General features: G+C 36.6%; 1 protein-coding gene across 1 annotated transcript; it reads right to left on the bottom strand.

Annotated features, from left to right (window-relative positions):
• Positions 1-215: 215 nt before the first annotated feature.
• LOC308265403 (coagulation factor XIII B chain-like) lies at positions 216-22,288 on the bottom strand (the record flags this gene model as incomplete). The annotated part of the gene is made up of 11 exons (XM_080699083.1): positions 216-433; positions 1,282-1,464; positions 2,692-2,892; positions 7,853-8,035; positions 9,075-9,260; positions 9,345-9,524; positions 12,625-12,801; positions 14,099-14,275; positions 15,246-15,431; positions 18,297-18,497; positions 22,228-22,288. The coding sequence occupies 11 exons, from the start codon at positions 22,286-22,288 to the stop codon at positions 216-218; spliced, it is 1,953 nt and encodes a 650-aa protein (XP_080555209.1).
• Positions 22,289-23,205: the final 917 nt, after the last annotated feature.

Here is a 23,205-nt window from a genome sequence, read left to right as displayed (position 1 = left end):
AAACAGCATTTTGACTTCTGACAAATCAGAAAGTACGTTTAATTAAGTAATACTTCCGGGAGTTTACTTGATTTAAAAAAATAGAAAAGAAATTCTTTTTTCTTTCTAATTGTCCATAAGTATCGTAGAACATAATATTTCTGAAATTTATGACATGATGAATCTCAAGAATAACAATCTGACAGACAGAAAGAGCTCCAGGTGCCAGCCCCTCCTTACCTCTGTCTTGGAATACACCTGGGATAGTTCAACTGTCCTCTGTAACACTGCACTCGAAGTTCAGAGCTGATACTGGATGACTCAGCTATATACGTATCTCTCATACAAAGGAATTCAATATACTCTCCATGTAAAATATGTGGTCTGTTGTCAAAAGTCCACTTCAAGACTAAATTATTCCTTTCCATGTCAACAAAAGATAATGTACAAGGCTCTGAAGAAAAAGAAGAAAAACAAAAAGAAGAGAGAAGAAAAAAAATCTTGGTACTAACAGGAATCATGTTTTCTACTCGTGATCACCTTAAAATTCCAGACAGTGGCAAACCAGTTAGAATTATTATTTGAGTCAGTGGTAGAGTACCTGCCTAGCATGGGTATTTAACGGCTTCTGAGATTCTTGGTAAATGTGGCTTCTATTAGGATGATTTGCTAAGAGGGCACCAATGTGCTTCCTCTTTCCTTCTCGAGGTGGCTGTTTCCTGTTCCCCTAGTGCGCTCATGTTTTCTACTCATTGCGCCGATCATACTTTATGATCATTGTTACCATGTCACCCTACCACTAGGGTACATTCAGCTGATAGCCTAGTAACAAACTGGTACCCGATATGTGATTTGTGCTTAATAAGCACTTGCTAGAGCAAACTGAACTAATTTTTTGTGATCTAGAGGAAAGAACAGAAACCAGTGGTTAAACAGGCAGCTAATAAAAGAGCACAGATGCAGCCAATTAAGCATTACATTAGCATCCTGTCAACACAAACGACAGAAAGTTCAACACTGTCATTTTGCCTGATTAAATGGAGGCATATTTAGAACCAGGTGTGGTGGTGTACGCCTGTGATCCCAGTACTTGGGAGGCTGAGACTGGAGGATCGGGGTTCCTGGTCAGCCTCAGCTACTTAGGCCCTCCGCAACTTAGTGAGACCCTGTTTCCAAATAAAGAAGCAAAAATAGGGCTGGTGGTGTAGCTTGAAGGTAGAGTGCTCCTGGGCTCAATCCCAAGCACCACAAAACAAACAAACAAACAAACAAATAAATGGAGGCATATTTAGAAGTACGTACCTAAACACAATGGCGGTGCAGTCCACACTCCCTCTACACAGTAGACCACCCTCGATCCCTGCAGGAAATGGTGATCAAAACATCTGTACGCTATTGAGGAACCATTCTCATAGGCGGTTACTGTTGAACTGATCATAAATCCATTTTTAATAAGTGGAGGAGGTGCACACATCCCTCTAGACTCTGCAAAAAATGATTTTAAAGTATACAATGAATTGCTGTCCTAGGCATCTAGTGCTTTAAAAATTGCTACAGATGCCCAGGGTACCTCGATGTTAATGATATCGCTTTTATTCCTTTATGCCAGTCTTCCTTGGGCTGTTATTCACTAACTTGAGTTGTAGTTTACAAACATTATTTTTGTCTAGTCAATACTTGATAAAAATGTTTTTCTATCACTCTGAACCTCGTGAAGTATAATTGCAAAGCACAAATAAATATTTCACAAATATTTCGAAAAAATTACTACAAAAATAGAATGAGATTTCCCATTGCTCTGAGAGCATTTATAAAACAGTACTCAAATACTTTTAAATACTGAAAATTTTTGCAATAATGTCATACTTTAAATTTTACTATAATTGGAATTGATATTATAAAATTTAAATATCTATTTACAGTGATCAAAATAATTTAAACTATGGTTTTACTTTTCCTTTTCAATCTAGCTTGAAGACCTTAGGTATTATTTTTCTTTTTTCTTTTTTTTTTTTTTTGGCAGGTCTGGGGATGGATCCAACGTACCCAGGTGCATTTGACCTCCAAACTATTCCTCCTGCCCTATTTTCTGTTATTCTTTATTTTGAAACTGGGTCTCACTGAGTTGCAAAGGGCCTCACTAAGTAGCTGAGGCTGTCCACGAACCACGATCCTCTGGTCTCAGCCTCCCAAATGCTGGGATTACAAGCATGCGCCGCCACTCCTGGCTTCTTTTTGTTTTTACTAAAAGTAATCATCCCTATATCCTTGAGTACATAAAATCTCTTACATTGTGCATTACATTCTTCTCTGAGACAATGTTCCCCAGCAACCCCACATAAAGAAAGGCTTCACAATGCCACTGAGTGCTGACATCAAGCCAAATAACCCTCTGATGCTCTGATAATATTTATAAAATATTTTTGTGATATATAAAAATTTTTTCCCTATGTAAGAAATGATCTCTCTCTCCCCCTCCCTCTCTACCACACAAAATTAAAGCAAAAAATGATTTCTTGGAATTAAAATATGTTAGTATAATACACTTCTATAGAAGTGCCTTTTCTGACTGGCATTTGCCAACTGTATTATTCCAAACATATAGAGTAGAAGACGGTGGTGAATTCTTTAGTATCATAAGAATGAATTTTCAACCAAGGTGCTTAATATCTACTACTAATATGAGAAATTACTTAAAAGTAATCATTTTACCTTTTCTTACACATAATGGATATTTCAATTCTCCTCTATTGCACTGTACAGATAATACAGACAAAGGGGTTGATGGAGACAAGTCATATCCCTGTTTACATACAAAATCTATGAAATCTCCATGTAAGACCTTTCCTTCATATCTCCACTTCATCTCTACATTGTTTCTGTTCACGTAATCCACATTAACAGTACATGGCTCTGAAAAAGAAAATGTTCTTTTGAATCCTTTATTCATTTCATAGGAAAGTTATGTATCTTTAAAATAAAAATTATGAAAGGCATCATAAACAATATTTTACAATTAAGATTTTTATCATAAATAATATTTTACAATTGAAATATTTATTTATTTATTCATTTATTGTAGTGGGGATTGAACTCAGGGCATTCTACCTCTGAGCTACACCTCTTCCTCAGTCCTATGTTATTTTTTAATCTTGAAACAGTATCTTACTAAGTTGTGGAGGGCCTCACTAAGTTTCTGAGACTAGCCTCAAACATGTCATCCTCCTGTCTCAGCCTCCTGTTTCAAAATAAAAAATAAAATAAAAGGGGTTGGGGTGTTACCTGGAAGGTAGAATACCCCTGCATTCAATTCCCCAATACTATAAAATAAAGCAAAAAAGAAGTACTGGGATTACAGATGTATACTACTGTGCCTTGACTGAGATTTGTCATTATTAAAGCTCCTCGCACATAAAAGAATAAAAAATGCTTTATTACTATCAAATGAACTTATGCATTTTTACTATCTTTGTTATATTATAAATTAAAGCCACATAATTTGAAAAATCAAAAGTAGTGTTTAAGACCATCGATTAGGTTAATCATCTAAACTTAAAATAGAAAATATACTTAATGTATAAATACGCATAGAAAACCTGCTACTTGATACATATCAATGAATGAAACAAAGACCCCAGGCCCCATGGAGCGTCTAATTGAGAAATGTGTGATAAGTAATAAGTATAATAAATAAAAATGGATTTTGTGATTTCTGACCATCTTTTAACCACAACGTAGAATAGATTAGATGGAACAAAAGAAAAGTAGTGTGGAGGAGATGCTATCAAAATGTCTGGGGAAGGGAGGTTGTACTTTTAAGTTAAAAGACTGAGTGGCCTAAATAAGTATTTGCCCCAAAACTTGAAGAAGGCTGAGGAGGAAGCCGTGCCATTTTCTGGTTCCTGGAAAAGGAGATAGCCAACGTGAAGTCCCTGAGGTGAAAATGTGCCTGGCTTGACTGAGGAAGTGTAAGGAGAGACCAAGCAGAAGGGGTGGAGTAGAGAGAGAGCAGGGAAGAGCTAGGGAGGTAGAGACTTTTGATAGAACAGTCTTAGCTGGGTGTGGCAGACACCTGTGATCCTGGTACTTGGGAGGCTGAGACAAGGTGGATCACATGCCCAAGGCCAGCCTTAGACACGTAGTGAAACTCTCAGCAATCTAGAGAGACCCTGTTTTAAAGTAAAAATAAATAAGTAAATAAAATGAAAGGAGTTGGGGGCGTTACCTAGAAGGTAGAATACCCTTGCACTCAATTCCCCAGTACCACAAAAAAAAATCACAAAAGAAAAATCTATTCTTTATCATGCTGTTGCCCAAGTTTGTAGTGACAGAACTCTCAATTCCAGCAGATAAACAAGATGTGCAAAGCCATCTTCTCCTGCTCTGATTCAAAGATCCATCTCTACCATTCGCTCTGATTCTCATTAGCATCATGCCTGAATGTTGTGAGGCAATCCATGCAGATATAGATATAGAATGAGAGAATTCTAGAAATTCTTGTCATCCCTTATGAGGTTGCTTCATTATTAACCTTCCATTCCATACATACATACATACATACATACATACATACATACATACATACATTTATGTTTTTATTTTGTATTGAAGTGCATGCTTCAATACAAAGTGCATGCTTCTTAAGGGCAATTTAACAATTAAAAAAAAAGTAAAATTCCAGACCTCTTTGTTCTGGAAATTTCATGTGCATGTTGCCTATGAGCTACTCTCCAAGGTGTATTTTATTTTTATTTTGAAACAGGATCTCTCCAAGTTGCTGAGGCTATCCTCCAACTTACAATCCTTCTGTCTCAGTCTCCCAAGAACTGGGCCTACAGGTGCATACCACCATGCCGAGACTAATATTTTAATCCAGTCTCTATCCTCAGATAGTACTTCCAGTTATTGCAATATCAATCATATCATAAAAACTTCTATTAAAACATGAGAGCAGTAGAAACATGTTAGGTAGAAATGTGTTTGTGTTTGAACGGGAGTGTCCTCACAAGAATTACTTGAAAGGCAAGAGCCAGAAGTAAAAGCCTAAAGGAGCTTGAGACAAACTAACCTAAGTTTCACAGCACTGCAAATAAAAATAAAACAAATGGTAGTTGTAGTATACATGATTCTCAAACGCAGAATAATTCATGTACACATACTCACAAGGATGAAAAATGGCTAAACTATGAATAGTCATTCATAGTAAAAACAGATTTATGGCCAGTGGCAAATTGGAAAATGTCCAATGTATTCACACTTAAATGAATTCAAATAATTTTGCTTATTAGATTACTCCCCAAATGTAAAGATTAATATATTCAAAGTTGACAAAAATTAAGAAACTTTTACTCTAGTTTACTAATGGTAGAGTTATAAATAAGAATAAACTTTCTGAGCTGGGCATAGTGGCTCACACCTTTATTTCTAATACTTGGGAGACAGGAGGATGGCAGTATCCCACCCAACCTTAGCAACTTAGTGAGGCCCTTCGCAACATACTGAGACCCTATCTCAAAATAAAAAAATAAAATAAAGCTGATGGTGTAATTCAGAAGTAGAATGTCTCTGGTTTCATTCCCCAGTACAAAAAAAAAAAAAAAAACTTTCTGAAGGGCAATTTAACAATTAAAAAAAAAGTAAAATTCCAGACCTCTTTGTTCTGGAAATTTCAAATCATAAAATCCAAAGAATAAGCAGAAAATAAAACATGGACAAAACATATGTATAAATAACTTTTCTAAAATATAATAATAAAGTTTTTTTTTTTTTTGGTGGTACTGGGATTCCTGGAAACCCTTTTCTGGGCTACACTCCCAGACCTATTTTATATTTTCTTTATTTGGAAACAGGGTCTCTTAAGCCAGCGAGGCTGACTTCAAACCTGTGTGATCCTCCTGTCTCCACTTCCCAAGCACGAGGATTACAAGCATGTACCACCACGCCAGGCTATAAAGATTTTTAATGCACAATTTTTTTTTTTTGGTCATACTGGATATGGAACCCTTCTACCTCCAGGCTACACTCCCAGACCTACTTTATTTTATTTTATTTTATTTTATTTTATTTTATTTTATTTTATTTTATTTTATTTTATTTTATTTTTTGCAGGTCTGGGGATGGAACCCAGGGGCATTTGACCTCCAAGCTACATCCCCTGACCTATTTTTTATTCTTTATTTTAAAACAGGGTCTCACTACGTTGCAAAGAGCCTCACTAAGTAGCTGAGGCTGTCTACCACCCGTGATCCTCCAGTCTCAGCCTCCCAAATGCTGGGATTACAAGCGTGCACCACCCACGTTCGGTTCCCAGACCTATTTTATATTTTTGTATTTGGAAACAGAGTCTCTTAAGCCAGCAAGGCTGGCTAAGAATCTGTATAATCCTCCTGTCTCCGCCTCCCAAGCGTGGGGATTACAAGCGTGTGCCACCATGCCTGGCTCTTAATGCGCAAATATTTAGTTGTAAAATACACTGTTGGATTGTAAATTGTTGAGCACAATACATCTATCAATAATGTGATTGAATTCATTTACGGTGTGTCTGTGCTGTAGAACATCATGTAGCCATTAAAATATATGGAGAAGTAAGATAAGCCAAGTTTACAATATATTTAAGTGAAAAATCAATACACAAAATGTCTGTATAGTATCATAGAATTTTTTGTTGTGCATGTGTGTGTATGTGTAGAAAAAGGTTTGGAAGTACATTTATTATCTAACTCATTAACAGGATTTGTATGGGCAAGTTTACTGATAGTTTCTGTTTTGTTTTGTTTTTTTAGATGCTTCAGTTTACTTGTTATTTTTAGTAAATAATGCTTTGCTTTTATAGTTTAAGTATTCTAATGTTCTGATCTTAGTGACCATTTCATTGAAACTTATAGGAAGATTAGTATGCATTGCTCATGTGTAGAAATCATAATATAACATGTTTAATGCACCATACTGAGCTGTTTTATTATCCATCAGTGTAACCCAGGAGAGCAAAGTCAAAACAGGCTTGAGACGAGAAGTAAACACTATTTTCTAAGTTATTTCAAAATAGGCAATTACTTTGACAACTGCCTAATTTTCCCCTTGCAACATGAACATTCATTATGTTATGCTTTAATTAAAAATATATTTAGAGCAGCTATAATCCTTTTATATGATCAACAGGATGACACAAATGTGAACATTTGGGTAAGGAAATGGCTGTATGGAGCTATGAGCGATACGCCCACCAGAGATGAACTGATTATCTATCTCTCCAAATGGCATGCTGATGGCAAAACAAGCAGAAATGTATAAGAGGCTATAAGAAGAGGAGATTTTCAGTTAAGAGAAAAACAACACAAAAACTGATGGGTCACAAAAATTGAATATATGTAATGCCATTGAATTGTATACTTGAAATAGTTAAAGTGGTTAATAATATATTTGTATATATTTTCCCACAATAAAAAGAAGTAAGGGGTAAAAATTAATGTTGCCTAGACACTAGGATGCTAGAAATTTCCTACTTTCAATATAGAAGAGAGAGCCACATGAGAACTGGGCATGGTGGCACATGCCTATAATCCTAGTACTTGGGAAGCTGAGACAAGAGGACCGCAGGTTCAAGAACAGCCTCAGCAAGTATCTCTCAGCAACCTAACTGTTCAAAAACAAAAATATAAAAGGTACAGGAATTGTAGCAATCAGAAGTAGAATGCCCCTGGGTTCAATCCCCAGTACCAAATGAAATAAAATAAAATAAAATAATATAAATTGAAATAAAGGAGAGAAAAAACATTTGGAAAAAACATTCACACATAATCATTTCTATAATACAAAAATCACATGGAAATACAAACATGTCGGTAAAATTAATTTGGTATATTCTCTTTCTTACCCAAGCACACAGGTGGAGATGACCATTTTCCCTGCTCACAATGAGATGTTTTTGGTCCCTTCAGTAAGTAATATTCATTGCATCTATATTCTACTGAGGATCCTGTTGTATAACTTGCCAGTAACCCATCAACAACAGCTCCGTTTGTTACGACGGGTGGAAGACTACAATTCTCAATATTTGCTAAAAGAAGAAGTTATTTTAAGTTAGTACAAACTCATAACATAATAATGTAATAAAATTATGGTATCTCAATATTTGTCCTATATAGCTTAGGAAAACAATTCATTAGAAATGAAAGAAAGGCTATCCAAATCAATTACCTTTTGAATTTGCTAAACAAAAATAAACAGCAAGAACAAATGTGATTATTATTCTATTTTCTTGATTGTGAAGGAATTGTAAGATATTCTTAAAAATGTATGCAAAGGGAATTGATGTTCTTCAACCTAATGTTTCTAGCCAGCTCTAAAGCTGCCCTTGGGTAATTAACACTTTGTTTTCTTCCATTTTTCTTCATCTTAGTTCTAAGTCAATTCATGGATAAAATATCCATTTTTTTCTCTGTACCTTCAGAAACTTTCTTTTACTCTGCTAATTTATCACCCTTCATAGCTTTTGTCTTAGGTAATATGCATCTTAGGTAAATATGTTTGTGGAGATCTCTTTGATGTCTGATCAAGAAATCTGAAGGAGGACAGGAAGGGTAGCATCCAGGACTGATCTTGTATACTGGTGGTGCTCTTCAGCAAAACCAAAGAGCAGAGACTGTCTTAGAGTCTAGGAATGACCAGATGCAAAAGTAATGTCAGTGAGACTTACCCACATCAGGAAAGAATGAGCCATCCTAACATCAGAGGACATACGGGGAGAGGTAGTAGATCACGCTCACGGGTCTTTCAATCCATATGTCCTTTGTTGCCTCTCTAAGGAAGCGCATCCTCACCTACATGCACTCATTTAAAGCTCATAGGCCACGCTGCTTACACAGGTCATCTGACAGTGCCTGGCACTAATATATTTCAAATATTTTTTTTAGTTTATATTTACATTGGCTTAAATGCTACTGATTCCCTACACACAAAAGAATAGGTCCCTTAGCATTGTGCTTCAAACTCTGGTATTGGTGGTCTCTGGCTTAGGATATGGAGATTAAGTAAAGAGAAGTTAAAATCTAGTACTCTATTGTTGGCTTGGCTCTTGTTAAATGCGACATACACACCTACACAAGCAGGGGGACGTGTCCATTTTCCACGATTACACGTTATCTCGCTTGACCCACGGGCACGGTAGCCCCTTTCACATCTGTATGTCACCTTGTCCCCGCTGTAATAGACCTTCGCGTGCAGGCTCGCTGCGCCATTCTCAATGAGGGGTGGTTCCTTGCAGGCTTTTTTCTCCTTCTCTACTGCAAAGGTGGAAAGAGAAGATGCCATTTACTCAATGTGCCCAGATTTTATTTTAAGGAAGGCATATTTAAAGTGTCACCAACCAATGCACTTTGGAGGTTCTGTCCATTTTCCATTTTCACAGCGTATTTCTTCTGACCCCTGGATCACAAAATTAATTTCACATTGTATACGAACGACCTCTCCATGACGATACACTGCTGAATGCGTTTGAGTTGTCGAGTTTGGAGGCAGAGGTGGAGGAGGGCATCTATTTCTTCTCCCTTTTGAAAAAATTAATGAAGTCATATAATTACAAAAAATAAATATTTAAAGAATGTTCATAAGACAGGAAGATTCTAGGAGCACCCCATTGACCCTCATCTCCTGTTCACTTCCTTTTATACCATTCCTCTCCACAAGTGGGACCTTGTGACTTGCTTCCAGCCAGGAGAAGACAGCAAAGATGATGAATTACATATGATTTTACGACATAAATTTGTACCATGATCCTTCATGACAGACTCTCTCTCCCTACTGGTTTTGAAGAAGCGAGCTGCCACATCCTGAGACTCCAAAGGAGAAGGCCACAAGCTGACAGCCGGAAAGACACTGAAACTCTCAAGGTCTGCAGCCTGAAAAGCAGGGACAGTTGCCAAGGCCCACAGTGGGTGCAGAAGAAGACGGCCCGGCCCAGCCCTGGATCAGCCGCAGTCCCAGCTGAGCGCTCACTCGCAGCCTTGTTAAACACTGATGCAGAGCAGCCAGAGAAACTACACCCATACTTGAAGCTACAGAAGCCATAAGATAAAACATTGGTGCATGCATGTTTCTGTCAATATTCCCTCTTCTATAATCCAAAAGCACTGACCATACAATGTAGAAGAAGGAATTTGATTGCTCACAGCTTCGAGATTTAGGGGTTCAGTGGATGTGTTCAGCTCAGGGCATGCTGGTGGAAAGCAAGGGAAGGAGAAGGCAAGACATCACTCACTGCATGGAGGTCAGAAGTGGAAAGCAAGCCCTGGGAGGCAGGAACCTTAAACAATCCCCTAGGCTACACCCCCAGGCACCTCTCCTTAGCAACCAAGCCCTGCTGCCCACACAGCTACCTTGTTTCTGTGAGGGCTGGGCTGGCATTCTAAATCCAAATCCTTACTGTGCAGTTGGAAGTTGCTGGGATTGGGGTTACATTGAATGCATCCATAGAATGATAAAGCAGCAAACATCTTAAATTCATTTTTTTTAGTTCTCTAACTTTCTTAAGTATAGACTATCATTTCTTCTATTTTATAGATAAACTAAAATTTATGAAGTAGGTAAATTAGGGCTAGGTGGCAGATCTGTTCTTGAATCCATGTTGATCTGAATTAAAACCTGTTCTGAACTATAAAATACCCACTTGTGTTAGTTTTCTGTTGCTGCTGTGACAAATTATCACAACTTCGTGGCTTCAAACACTTTTATTCTCTTATAGTTTTAGAGAACAAAAATCCAGAATCACTTTCACTGAGCTAAGATTGAGGATTCCAGAGGGCCACCTTCCTTTGTGAGGGTCCGGAGGACAATCCGCTAATTTGACTTTCCTAGCTTCTGCAAGTGCCCGTACTCCTCGTCTCAGGCTCCCTTTCTTGTAGCATTTTAACCTGCTCCTTCCATCTCCACATCTCTTACTTTCTTTTCTGTAGTCAAACCTCGCTTCTTTCCCTTTTGTAAATATGTTTGTGATTACATGTAGGGTTGAAATGAATAATCCCAGATAATAGTGCCTCCAAGACCCTTCAACACATCTGCAAACTTCCTTTTGTCATATAAGGCAACATCACTGGTTCCAAGGATTAGGATGTGGATATCTCTCGGACATAGTGGGGAAAACATTACTCAGCTACCATCCACAGCTCATGAGTATGTACTAGAAAATCACAAGCCTGCTGGCATGCTAATTTCTACCTCCATGTCTTTCCCCTGGCCTGAGGGAATAATGAGGCCATCATTTCCCACATTCCAGAGAAAACACTCTCAAACCTTTTGCCTTTCCCTATCTCTCCAATCCTCAAACTCCTTGTGGGTTTTTGTGAATTCCAGTTAAAATATTATCCATCATTTCTATAAATACTATCTCACACCATGCCCATCAGAATCTGTAATATTTATTTAAGCACTTTGTACCTGATTTTATAATAATATTTGCAACACAATTATTTTTCATGTTCTTTTTTGCCAGACTAAGGTCTTCATAGCCCCTTGTGGTTGTGTCTAAATGACTATTGAATTGGTGTCTTCCGACAGGTAATCATAGCACCTGCTCGAACACGTCGGTAATAGAAATGTGAGCTCAGGTATTGCATTTTTGGATAGCTTTTACTAGATGGCCTTATTTTCCTTTTTTTTTTTTTTCTGAGTAACATTCTTTTGGATTCTTAGCTTCCTATCTCACTGTTTTGGAGACTGAATATTCACATTAGGAAAAATGTGGCCAGTCAAGAAAGTGTCCTCACAAAGCTGTTGTCTTAGAGTACTTGATTCTGGTAATTTTCAGTCATAAAACTTATTAACTACAATAAGAGACTTAACACTTATAATAGAAATTATAAACATTAAACTAAAAAGTTATGTCCACTCTACAAATTAATACAAAGCTTAAAGTTTTTCAGTTAGAATACAGATTACTGAGAGTAACATTGATGTAAAAGACACTATTTAAAAATAGCATTTAACGCCAGGCACGGTGGCGCACGCTTGTAATCCCCGCGCTTGGGAGGCGGAGACAGGAGGATCGCGCAGGTTCGAAGCCAGCCGCGCTGGCTTAAGAGACCCTGTTTCCAAATAAAAAGTATAAAAATAGGTCTGGGAATGTAGCCTAGAGGTAGAAGGGCTTCCAGGAACCCCAGTACCACCAAAAAAAAAAAAAAAAAGAAAGAAAGAAAGAAAGAAAGAAAGAAAGAAAGAAAGAAAGAAAGAAAGAAAATAGCATTTAAGCTGGGCATGGCGGCACACTCTTGTAATCTCCACGCTTGGGAGGCGGAGACAGGAGGATTGCACAGGTTCGAAGCCAGCCTCAGCTACTGAGTAAGGTTTTCAGCAACTTAGTGAGACCCTGTTTCCAAAGAAAGTATAAAATCGGTATGGGAGTGTAGCCCAGAGGTAGAAAAGCCCTTGGGTTCCACCCCCAGTATCACACACACACACACACACACACACACACACACACACACACACGTACACACGCGCGCGCACACACACACACACACACACACACACACACACACACAAATAGCATTTAGACGGGAATTAGATATCAACACGGATTTTTTTAGAGCTCATAGAGACTAAAGCTGATTAAGATAGGAGATGTCAGTTATCTAGATGAAATTTTAAAATTACCTTCACATACAGGTGACTCTGGGTACCAGCCAAAGTTATAGCACTGAATTAGATCAGATCCACTCAGATAATAATTTTCATGGCAGAAAAACTGAACTACATCTCCCTCTTCATAGGTTTGCTTTATAGGATGAAAATAGCCATTCTCCATCAATCTTAAAGAAGAGCACTTTAATTCTAAAAATGAAAGAGTGGATAAAATACAATAAAGTGTTTATTTTTCCTGCTACAACAAAATACACTTACTACTTACATGCCATACCTAAAATAAAAAACACTAATAAATCTGTCATGATATATATTGTGGTACTGGGGTTCCTGGAAACCCTTCTACCTCTGGGCTACACTCCCAGACCTATTTTTATATTTTTATTTGGAAACAGGGTCTCTTAAGCCAGTGAGGCTAGCTTCGAACCTGCACCATCCTCCCTGTCTCCACCTCCCAAGTGCGGGGATTACAAGCATTCGCCACCTGTCATGTTATATTTTAACTAACAAAATAACACTACAAAATTTATCATATGTGTACATATATATATGTATATATATATGAATATATACACAAACACAGTTTCATTATGCCTATTTTAATTCTGTGAACTAAAATGAATTTTATTTTACTTGAGAACTTTATTTATTTTGCGTTACTGGGGATGGAACCCAGGGGCATTTTACCTCCAATCTACACCCCCAGCCCTATTTTATATTCCTTTTACTTATGAATCAAGGTCTCACTGAGTCGGGAAGGGCCTCTCTAAGTAGCTGAGGCTGTCTGTGAACCGAGATCCTCCAGTCTACACCTCCCGAATGCTGGGATTACACGCATGCACCAGTAAGCCAGACCAACTTGAGAACTTTAAATGATCCAAGCCTACCATGAACATAACTAAAGCTAAAAGGGAAAACTATAAAAAATAAAGCATAATTAGCATAACAACTTATAAATACTTCCTGTACGACAGGAATTTTTTTAAGTGAAAGTAAGTTTATACATAAATATATACATACACTTTTATTGGTACACTGTAGTCTCACATCATAATGGAGTTCAGAGTGAAAGGGACACATGTGCACAAAGCCCTTGGTGAGCTCTCCCTTTCTGACTCCCACTTACTTTCCCCATTCCCCATACATGTTTTGAGATGGGCATTGGTAATTTCGCATATGTACATATCATCAATGGAAATGTTCACTTCATTAATTCTCCCTCCCCCACCTCTACCCTCCCAGCATATTCCACTGAGGGTTCTCCTCCATGAGCTCCAGCCCCTCTTACATCCCAGTTTCTGCCTAGCTTCCACATATAGAGACACCTGGGTTGGTTCCATGATTCAGCTATGATAAGCTGTGCAGCTATAAAGATGAATATTCATGTCTGACTCTAATTTTCTGCTTTCAGTCCTTTTGGAAGGATGATCAGAGGTGGCGTAGCTCGACTGTATAACAGTATGTCTTATTCGCAGTGAGAACCTACTGGAACATTTCGGAGTGAGCGACCACCCGTACGTGCGGCATTCCACCTCCTCTCTCTGCTTTCCTCCGGCCGAGTAGTAGCCAGCAGCACATTCATACTGCACTTTATCTTTCACTTTGAATGTTCTCTGAGCTGTAGAATAATTTCCATTCTGTAATTCCGGGACCGAGCATGTTTCTAAAAAAAATAAAAGTTACATATTATGAACTTCATCAGTAGCTTAGGATAATTAAAATAATTCTCAAAATCTATTTTCAATGACCCCCAAGAATATACAGCAACAACAAACTCTTGGCAAAATTGAAAAATAAAATTTGCCTTTGCTTCTGTATTCTCTTTCTTCATATACCGTGTGATCTAAATCCATCAGTCTTCTTTATTTGAATTATGATTTTTGGTATGGGCCCAAAGGCCAAAATTCAAACAAATTCTTGTGAAATGACAATTTTTCATTATATGTCATCTTTGGATATTCACAATTTAATTAACTTATAGCAGACAAACAAAGAATGCATATTCAAAGGATTAGGTTAAACATAACTGTTATTGGTTAACAATATAAAACAATGTGCATGACTCCAAATTGCTCTGTAATAAAGAAAATAGTGTTGTGTATGTTGTGGGAAAAAGGTTTATTAAACTTTGTTGTTGTTGTTTTCTATTGCTATTCTTTTTATTAGTCTAAAGTAGATATTGCTGAAGTAGGTATTTTATAGGAGTTGAGACCCACTGATTAAGAAGACAGGATTTGACAAAAACAACATAATATCAAACTTTTCACATTTTTAGACAAAATACAAATAAGTTATATTAAGTGGAAATGTCTAAATAGAAAAAACTACTAGCCTGACCAGCTCTTATTGTCAGTTTTAAAATATAATTGTGTGTGTGTGTGTGTGTGTGTGTGTGTGTGTGCGTGTGTATGTTTGTGTGTTACTAGGAATTAAAGCCAGGGATGTCCTAACTCTGATCTATACCCCTAGCCCTACTTTTTACTTTTTATTTTGAAAAAGATTCTCATTAAGTTGTGGAGCATCAAGTTTCTGAGGATGGCTTTAGATCTGCAATCCTCCTGCCTCAGGCTCCCAATTGCTGGATACCAGCAAGCACCACCACTCCTAGCTTACAGTATGATTCTTGCACTTACCATGTTCCTTCCTGCAAGTTGGCTGAGAAGACCATCCTTCAGAAAGGCACTGAACCACCTCTTCGTCCTTCCCTCCAGGGGTTTTATATCCAGAAGAACAACTGTAACGCATATTCTCTTGAATTTTGTAGGATAATTTTGCATCAGAGATATAACCATTTCTTAGTTCAGGCTTCGTGCATTTCTCTATAGAAAGAAAATTTCTTTTTTTGTACTGAAATTAAGCTTGTTTTTACTAAATTGTAAAATTAGGACAAAATTGTGAAAGGGAGAAATAGAAAAGGTTTTCATTACATCATTTCTTTATTTCATTTAGTTTGAGACATATCTTACAAATCCTGCATAAAATTCATTTGACAGTAGATTCAGTTTCACCTTATCTTTCTAATCATTTACAATTTCCATTCTAATCATCATTCCTAACCTTGCCGCATTACTTAGAAAAAATATGTCGTTCGTGAGAAGATGGAAAGACCTGGAGAACATTATTTAAGTGAGATTAGCCGACCACAGAAAGAGAAGAGACATATATTTTCTCTAATACGCTCGACCTAGGGAATATTTGAGATACCAGAGGGACGCTGGATGATGGAGGAGCTCCTCAGTGGAGCCAGGGAGGAAGGGGAGCGGAGGAAGAAGGCTGAGGTTCATTCATGGAAATGCTACCAGCGACTGTGTGAATACATGTGAATATAACACTGTGAATCTTGAAATCAGTATTGGGAGGGAGGGAAATGGAGAAGCAAAAGGGGATAGGGGAGGGCACCAAGTACTGTGTAAATATATGCCTTTGTAGACATGATCTACATTATTACTTGAAACTATAATGCACTAATAAATATATTATATATATATATATATTTTTTTTTTAAATATATCCAGAACCTCTTTCACTAACCGTTATTAAAGGCAAATAGTAACCTTTGAATCTATTTCCTAATATATAGCAACAGTTTTGGTTAAATTTTTTTTCCTTTTTTTTTTTTGTGTGTGTGTGTGTGTGTGTGTGTGTGTCTTTTGCTGAGGATGAAACTGGGATTCACACATGCTAATATCACTGAGCTACATCCCCAGCTCAATTATTTTTAACATAACATTACAGAAAGTACATACCTATTTAATGGATCCTTAAATACCTCAAACATTTCACTGTAATATAAAAACTTTATTCTTTATTCTTCAGCCAATATTATATATCACCTAGCTGCACTGGACTCAGTAGTCAGTCTATTATAGACTAAGTCACAGATATGTTCCTCCAAACGTCTGAGTTTACAGAGTTCCTTTTCAATAAACACAACAATAATGTAGTAAATAATAAAATTACCTTAGTTATTAATAATAGCAAAATTATTAATAATAAATAAAATAAATAATAAAATAATGATAAATAATATATAGCATAATTATATATTACATTGTATACTAATATTATTATATAAACATATATTAATAAAATATAAATAAATAATAAAATTACATGGAGAAACTCTGTTTGTTTGTGAAATGGGGATTAAACCCAAAGTCATTCTACCACCAAGATACTCTCCCAGCCCTATTTTATTTTTTATTTGAAAACAGGGTCTCACTAAGTTGCTGAGGCTGGTCTCAAACTTGTGATCCTCCTGTCTCTGCCTCCCAAGTACTGGGATTGCAGGCATACACCACCATGCCCAGACAGAACTCAGTCTTTTTTTTTTTTTTTTTTTTTAGCTGTACTGGGGTTCTCACATTATTAGCCCTTCTTAAAAAAAAATTCAAAAGGGTTAAGAAATCTTCTTGGGTTAATATTTTTAAAATATATTTAATACTTGTTGTGCAGCCTCTGTAAGAGTTAGCTCACTGAAGCAATATTAATCCTGCCTTACAGATGAGAAATTAAGGCTAAAATATTTAAATCACTTCCTGCTAGTGGAGCTAGATTAACATGTGGTCAATCTGCAGTTTTATCTAAAGCATGCCAGGAAAATATCTTCTGACTTTTAATGTTCTGTTTTCTAAAGTAAACAGTTAATGCTCCAGTTATAAATAAGATTTATTTCTTAATCTATGTTCTTAGTTAATATTAAAACTGCAATGCCTAAATTATGCTCTGTTCTGAAAGTCATGGACTGGGTAGTTATCCCAAGTAGATGTCTACTAGATACACCAACCACAGTTATTACTGTACCCAACCTCTTCTTCTACGTAAAACTGACTCAATCAAAAAATCAGCAAATAAGGTGACTGAGGTGATGGGGGGGAGGGAAATTCTCTAATGCACATGAGTACTTTAAAAACATATCAAAGTCAATCACTAAGACAAGCATGAGAAGGAGGGAGGGAGAGGGAATGGGCGGGTAAAGGGTGATTGGGTGTGCATGCATTTCTCTACCATATTGCATCCCACTAAGAGGTATGACTACAATGCACCAATAAAAAATATTTAAAAAAAGAAAAACACAGTCCCTTCCTTTGGAAAACAGAATTTAAAGAATTCTTAGCTCAAGAGTTCACCTGACACACTGGAGGCCAACTGATAGTTTAAGTAGCATAGCGTGACGTGTACTAATGAGATGAACCTGTCCTGATGCCTTCTCACAAGCTGAAACTCAAAAATCTATGGAAACGCAACCAGTGGAGATTTTAAGAGAAGTCGGCCCACGGGAAATGGCGGGTTTGCAAATGAAAATGCACTAGAGTAACAGTCTTGTCCTGGCTGAGGCCAGCATCTAGGTATGTTTTCTGGATTCCTATGCAAAATGATCCACATAAAAATTCTCCAACACCTCCAGTAACACCTCCAGTAATTGCAGTGCAATTTTACTTATCACTCTTACTCCCTTCCAAGTGTTAATAGAAACAAAGACAAAGACATGTTAGGAGGAGAGTATCATTTACAGAATTTCAGACGTGGCATTTTATAAGAAAAAAAGATAGCTTGCCAGTAATTTTGTTCTTATTGAAAAACATTGAACCACTTTCCATATTTTATGGAAATAGATTCATTTCTTTTTATAAATTGCTTTTTGGGGCGCTGTGGCCATCGTGTGGCTCACTGTGCCGACTTACTGAAGCACCTTGGTTCTGGGGTCCAGCCTTCGGCTGTGCACTTGGTCTGTGCCTCTTGCTTCCCGCTTTCAGTTGTATACCCGGCCAAGCAGAAAAATGCTAACTTTTTGTCGATGTTCATCGGAAAGTAAAAGGTCTTAAACGTGTAGTAATATTGTGCAATCCTCCCATTTTCCACAGTAGGAAAATCACAGCGTTTCTCTGAAATGAGGAAAGCTCAAGCTAAAACCATGGAACTTATGATCCAACAACAATACATTTTAATTTAAAAAAATATATATTTGCAGTAACACTTCAACCTGAACTTATTTTTATAACCTAAAAGGTGCTTTTTTGACAACACAAGCATTTCTTTTCCATCATAATTAATCTGATAGCAACTCTAATCATCGCTGCTAGTCAAGATCAAACCAGCAGAAAATTTCCTCAGGGAAGCAGTCTCTAACTTTGTAACTAGCACTTTCTAATAGATACACAGTAGAAATCACATAGGTAATTTTAAAATTTCTAGTAGCCACCTTCATAAACGTAAAAAGTAATAGTTGAAGTTAATTTTAATAATAGGTTTTATTTGATGAAATACATTAAAATATTTTTACATTCTTTTTTTCTTACCCATTAAAATTTTGTGTGTGTTTATATTAACAGCACATCTCAACTAGGACTAGACAAATTTCAAGTACGCAACAGCTGTAGTCATTCCCTCAGTATTGGCAGGGAATGATTGCAAGATCCCCCTGCAGATACTAAAAATCTACAGATGCTCAACTCCCCTTTGTAATCTTAGAGAAAAGAAGAATAGTAAAACACCAGATCCCTAAAATGCCCTTTTCTGTTCCCAAGAACTTAACCTCGTCAAGGGAATACTGCGGGCTCTATTCAGAAACTCTGGATTAGTGTTACCTTGAAAGGCATGGACTTTCTCTCCTGCATGCGGGGAATTAGGGAAGTTGGTGCTACCTGTAGAAATCTGGTCATATAACGGGATAAAGCAAGAGCTAATGATGTCACTTTTCCTGTAGCCTAAACTTCAGGAAGGAAAATCCTTCATCCTGCAGTAACTGGCAGAGTAGAGCACTGTGGTGAGAATCAGTGCTTGTCCCATCAGCTGTCGCAGGATCAAGTGGCTGTGAGGTGTGGAGGCTCCGTTTCCTGGCGCAGAACCTTGAGGGATGGAGGTGCTACGTGTCTGGCCTGGTGCTACTGGTCTTTCTGGCAAAGCACCATGAGGGCCATCACCACTGGGCCTTCCATATAAGCAGTTGTCAAAAAACCTTAGGTCTTGCACATTGTCTTTGGGTATTTACTTTGGTTTCTCAGCAACCTACCCAGCTGCCCTATTTGCCCATAACCTGCACGCCTGCTTCCTATTTTTTTTCTTCATAAGAAGCACAACCACAGTAAAAGGAACCAACACACTGGATAATAACAGATGAAGCAAACCTAACACAGAGGTGGAGATTTCCAAATTTGTCCAATAAATATTCATAAATAGATGATTCTGATAATATAGACCAAAAATGAAGGACTTTAAAGAAGGAACAAATAGATATGCTGAGAATTAAAATATGATTAATGTAAATAATCCTTTAAGTGTGGAAACTAGCAGGATGATGGTATGAGAGAAACAACTGGAACAATAAAATGAGATTTTATCATTTGTTTGATGACATTGAGGCCCCATATTGCACAGGTTCAGAGGCATCAGTCACACTTAATGATCCAGAGTTCCATAAAAAAAAAAACAAAAAGCAGAAACTACAAGAAAAAATTTAAAATTTTTGATTATAAAATGTTTCTTTCAATGAAAGCTACTCTTCACAAAACATTTTAGAAGAACTTTGCAATAGCTAAAATTGACAAAAAGTTAAAATGAATTGTTTACCAAGAGTTCCCAAAAATCAGCTCTTAAGAGGCACAGACCAAAAGAAAATGCTAATCAGATACAATTCAGGAAATCATAGAAGTCTGAATATCTAAGGAAGTACACAAAGAGACGTACAAACTTAGAATGAGGGGATTGCAAGGAAGTAAAAACTGGATCTCACTTTATGAAAAGCAGCATGGCCAGAAGAACAATGAATAGCAGGAAGTGTTGGTGGGGATGATTGGCAATTCATATCCTTCTGGAGACAGCATACATCGAAACCATTCTGCAAAGTAATCTGCCATTACGCACTCAAAGACGTACATACGAGAATTGATGCAACAGTCCCACCAGTGAGTGAATTCAGGCAAGAGACATCTCAGGGAGAGATGATTACATGAGAGTATGGATGTCAGAATTAAGGGTGTTAGGAAGACATAGAATGCCCATCATCGGAAGAGTAGGTAAATAGAGAATATGCAATGCCATTCAGCGGTTAAAAGCAACTCAATAGGTCAAGCAAAGTGGAACTATATTTGCACAGTACAAAACATAAAATAAGATAAAATCTATAAGTTTTCATTAATGTTAATGTGAAACACATACACAAAGCAAGTCACATTCAACACAGGTATATTGTATATTTAAGGCTGTGTCAAAACATTATCCTGTGGGGATGGAATTCAGGATCAGGGATAAAAGATAAAATGTATGAATAAAAGAAAAGCGAGGACTTTCATAGGCCAATAATGATTGCATATCATGAAATGAGAAACACAGTCAACTTGTTCCTTTCCCTGGGTTTCCCAGTGGGCGTGTGCTAAAACTTTAGAACATGAGATCATGGTCCTTGTCTAGAAACAGCTTGCCTTATTTGGTTGTGTAAAATGAGACTAGAACCACGTAAAAGAAACTTAGCCGGAATAGTGTGATGTCATCACAAAATAGATAATACACAATTCTCTCAGCTTGTATTTTCCATTTAATCAGAAAAATAAACAAAGGAAACTATTCAGCTCCAAATTAACCTATTGTAGATATAAGTGTATCAAATGGGATGAATTATATTTATTTCATTTTCATACTCTTAATTGCAGGCTTTTGGGCTAAAAGAAAAATATAATAAACTATTCAATTATAAGACAATTAAAACTTCCAGGCCGTGTTTCTTCAATAAATTCCCTAGGGTGTTCACTTTAAAAAAGCTTTGTTGCTATGGTTTCTTACTTTTCCTGTTCACTCTTGCTGGTTTCTAACTGCTGAGATTGTTAATCCTGGAGTCTAGTAACACTAGTAACTGTTCTAAACAATACACTAGTATACTTCACTCTCACACTAATCTAAAACACCAGAGAGTCTGGCTTTAAAGATTTCTAATGGTTAGGAGATACACAGGTATCAATTTGCATGGACAGTGCTGATCTTTAACTGTTTCCAGACATAATAAATAGAACTTTCTCACTCTTAGAAGCTAAACTACTAAAAAAAAAAAAAAAAAAAAAAAAAAAAACCACCCCTCCTGACGGTCTCCTTTTTAATCTCTATTTAATAAATCCAACCAATGAGTAAATCAGTGGGATAAAAATCAAAGCATAAAAATTGGAAAATCTTGCTGATGATTTAGGGTTATTTATTTTTCAAATTTCCCACTCTGAGTTCTCACCTTAGAAGAAGAAAAAATTACCAGTGGTAAGAATGGATTCATTTGTAAAGTCAGAATTAAGGTTAACATTGGCTTCTAAACTGCCATATTATTAGTTAGAAAATCATTAAAAGTCTCCTATGCCCCTAAACCTAGATATACACGGGGTTTTGTTTTTCTTAGTTATGCTACTATAAGAATAGCTTACTAGTTTTTAAAAAAATAAAATTGTTCTCTAAATATCATAAAAATATACATTTATTAAAAAATTATGCATTATATAACTGATATGGTAAAATGAAAGATTATATCAAAACTCAAGTTATATAGATGTTAAAAGCAAATTTTATGGATATTAGTAATATTTTCAGAGAACAAAGTTAGTAATATCAGAGAACAAAGTTATTAATGATTAATTTTACCTTCTGCATAAAGTTCTCCTGAGATCATTAGTAAAATAAAAGCTAAACCTTTCAACTTCATCTTCATGGTGGCGCTTCATGAAGATTTTAACAACTCTAAAGCACTAAAGACTCATCAGTAGGCATGCAGTACTTCTCTGGAAGGAAGTTAATAATTTACAACGTGCAATTCTCTTTGGAACCAGCCTTATATTTTACTTAACATTTTCAGATAATGTTCAGATAACACAAGTATATTAACTGACATTTTCAGACAGGAGTTCACTAAGAACATGTTAACCATAAGGACAACAATAGCAGGAGCATAAATAATTAATACAGGCTTTCCAACTTTAATCCCTAATGGAGAGTTCACAGAGTCAAGTTTGCCTGGCCACTGATGTTTGCTAACATTGATCAAGTAAAGACATGAACTTTGGAACATGAGATAATGTATCCTGTTATGAACCTCTGCGGCAGTCTAGACTACAGTCTTTAAAAAGAAGTCAGTGATTTTAATTGTCTCAAGCAATAATGGAAAAGTATTCTTAAAAATAGTAACAACTAAATAAACCTCTCTAAATGTCCAATATTTAGAATCTGAACTCTGTGGCAAGTGGGGATGTAAACACATGAAAAATAGTTTGAATGCCCACTAAATGCAAGGCCATGTTGTGGCCTTGGGGTACAGAGCAGTGAAAACTGGATTAAAATTATTATTCTGATAGATCTTACATTTAATGTTGTAATTTAGAGTAAAAAATTAATACCAATAGCACCATTATATGGGAGCTATTTAATAGTTCAATTTTGGATCTTCTGTTCTTGTGGTACTGGGGATTGAAGCCCAAGGGCATTCTATGACTAAACTATATCATTACCTCATGTTGGCCTCAAACCTATGATCCTCCTTTCTATGTTGGAACATTTTATTAAAATATTACATAATTTAAAAAGAATGCATTCTATCAATGCACCTATCAATGAATTTTCACAAGC

Source organism: Muscardinus avellanarius (genome assembly GCF_963383645.1).
Source record: "Muscardinus avellanarius genome assembly, chromosome: 7".
In the NCBI taxonomy this organism is placed as follows: Eukaryota; Metazoa; Chordata; class Mammalia; order Rodentia; family Gliridae; genus Muscardinus; species Muscardinus avellanarius.
Note: the sequence above shows the minus strand (reverse complement) of the source record. Positions and strands in the feature narration are given on the sequence as shown.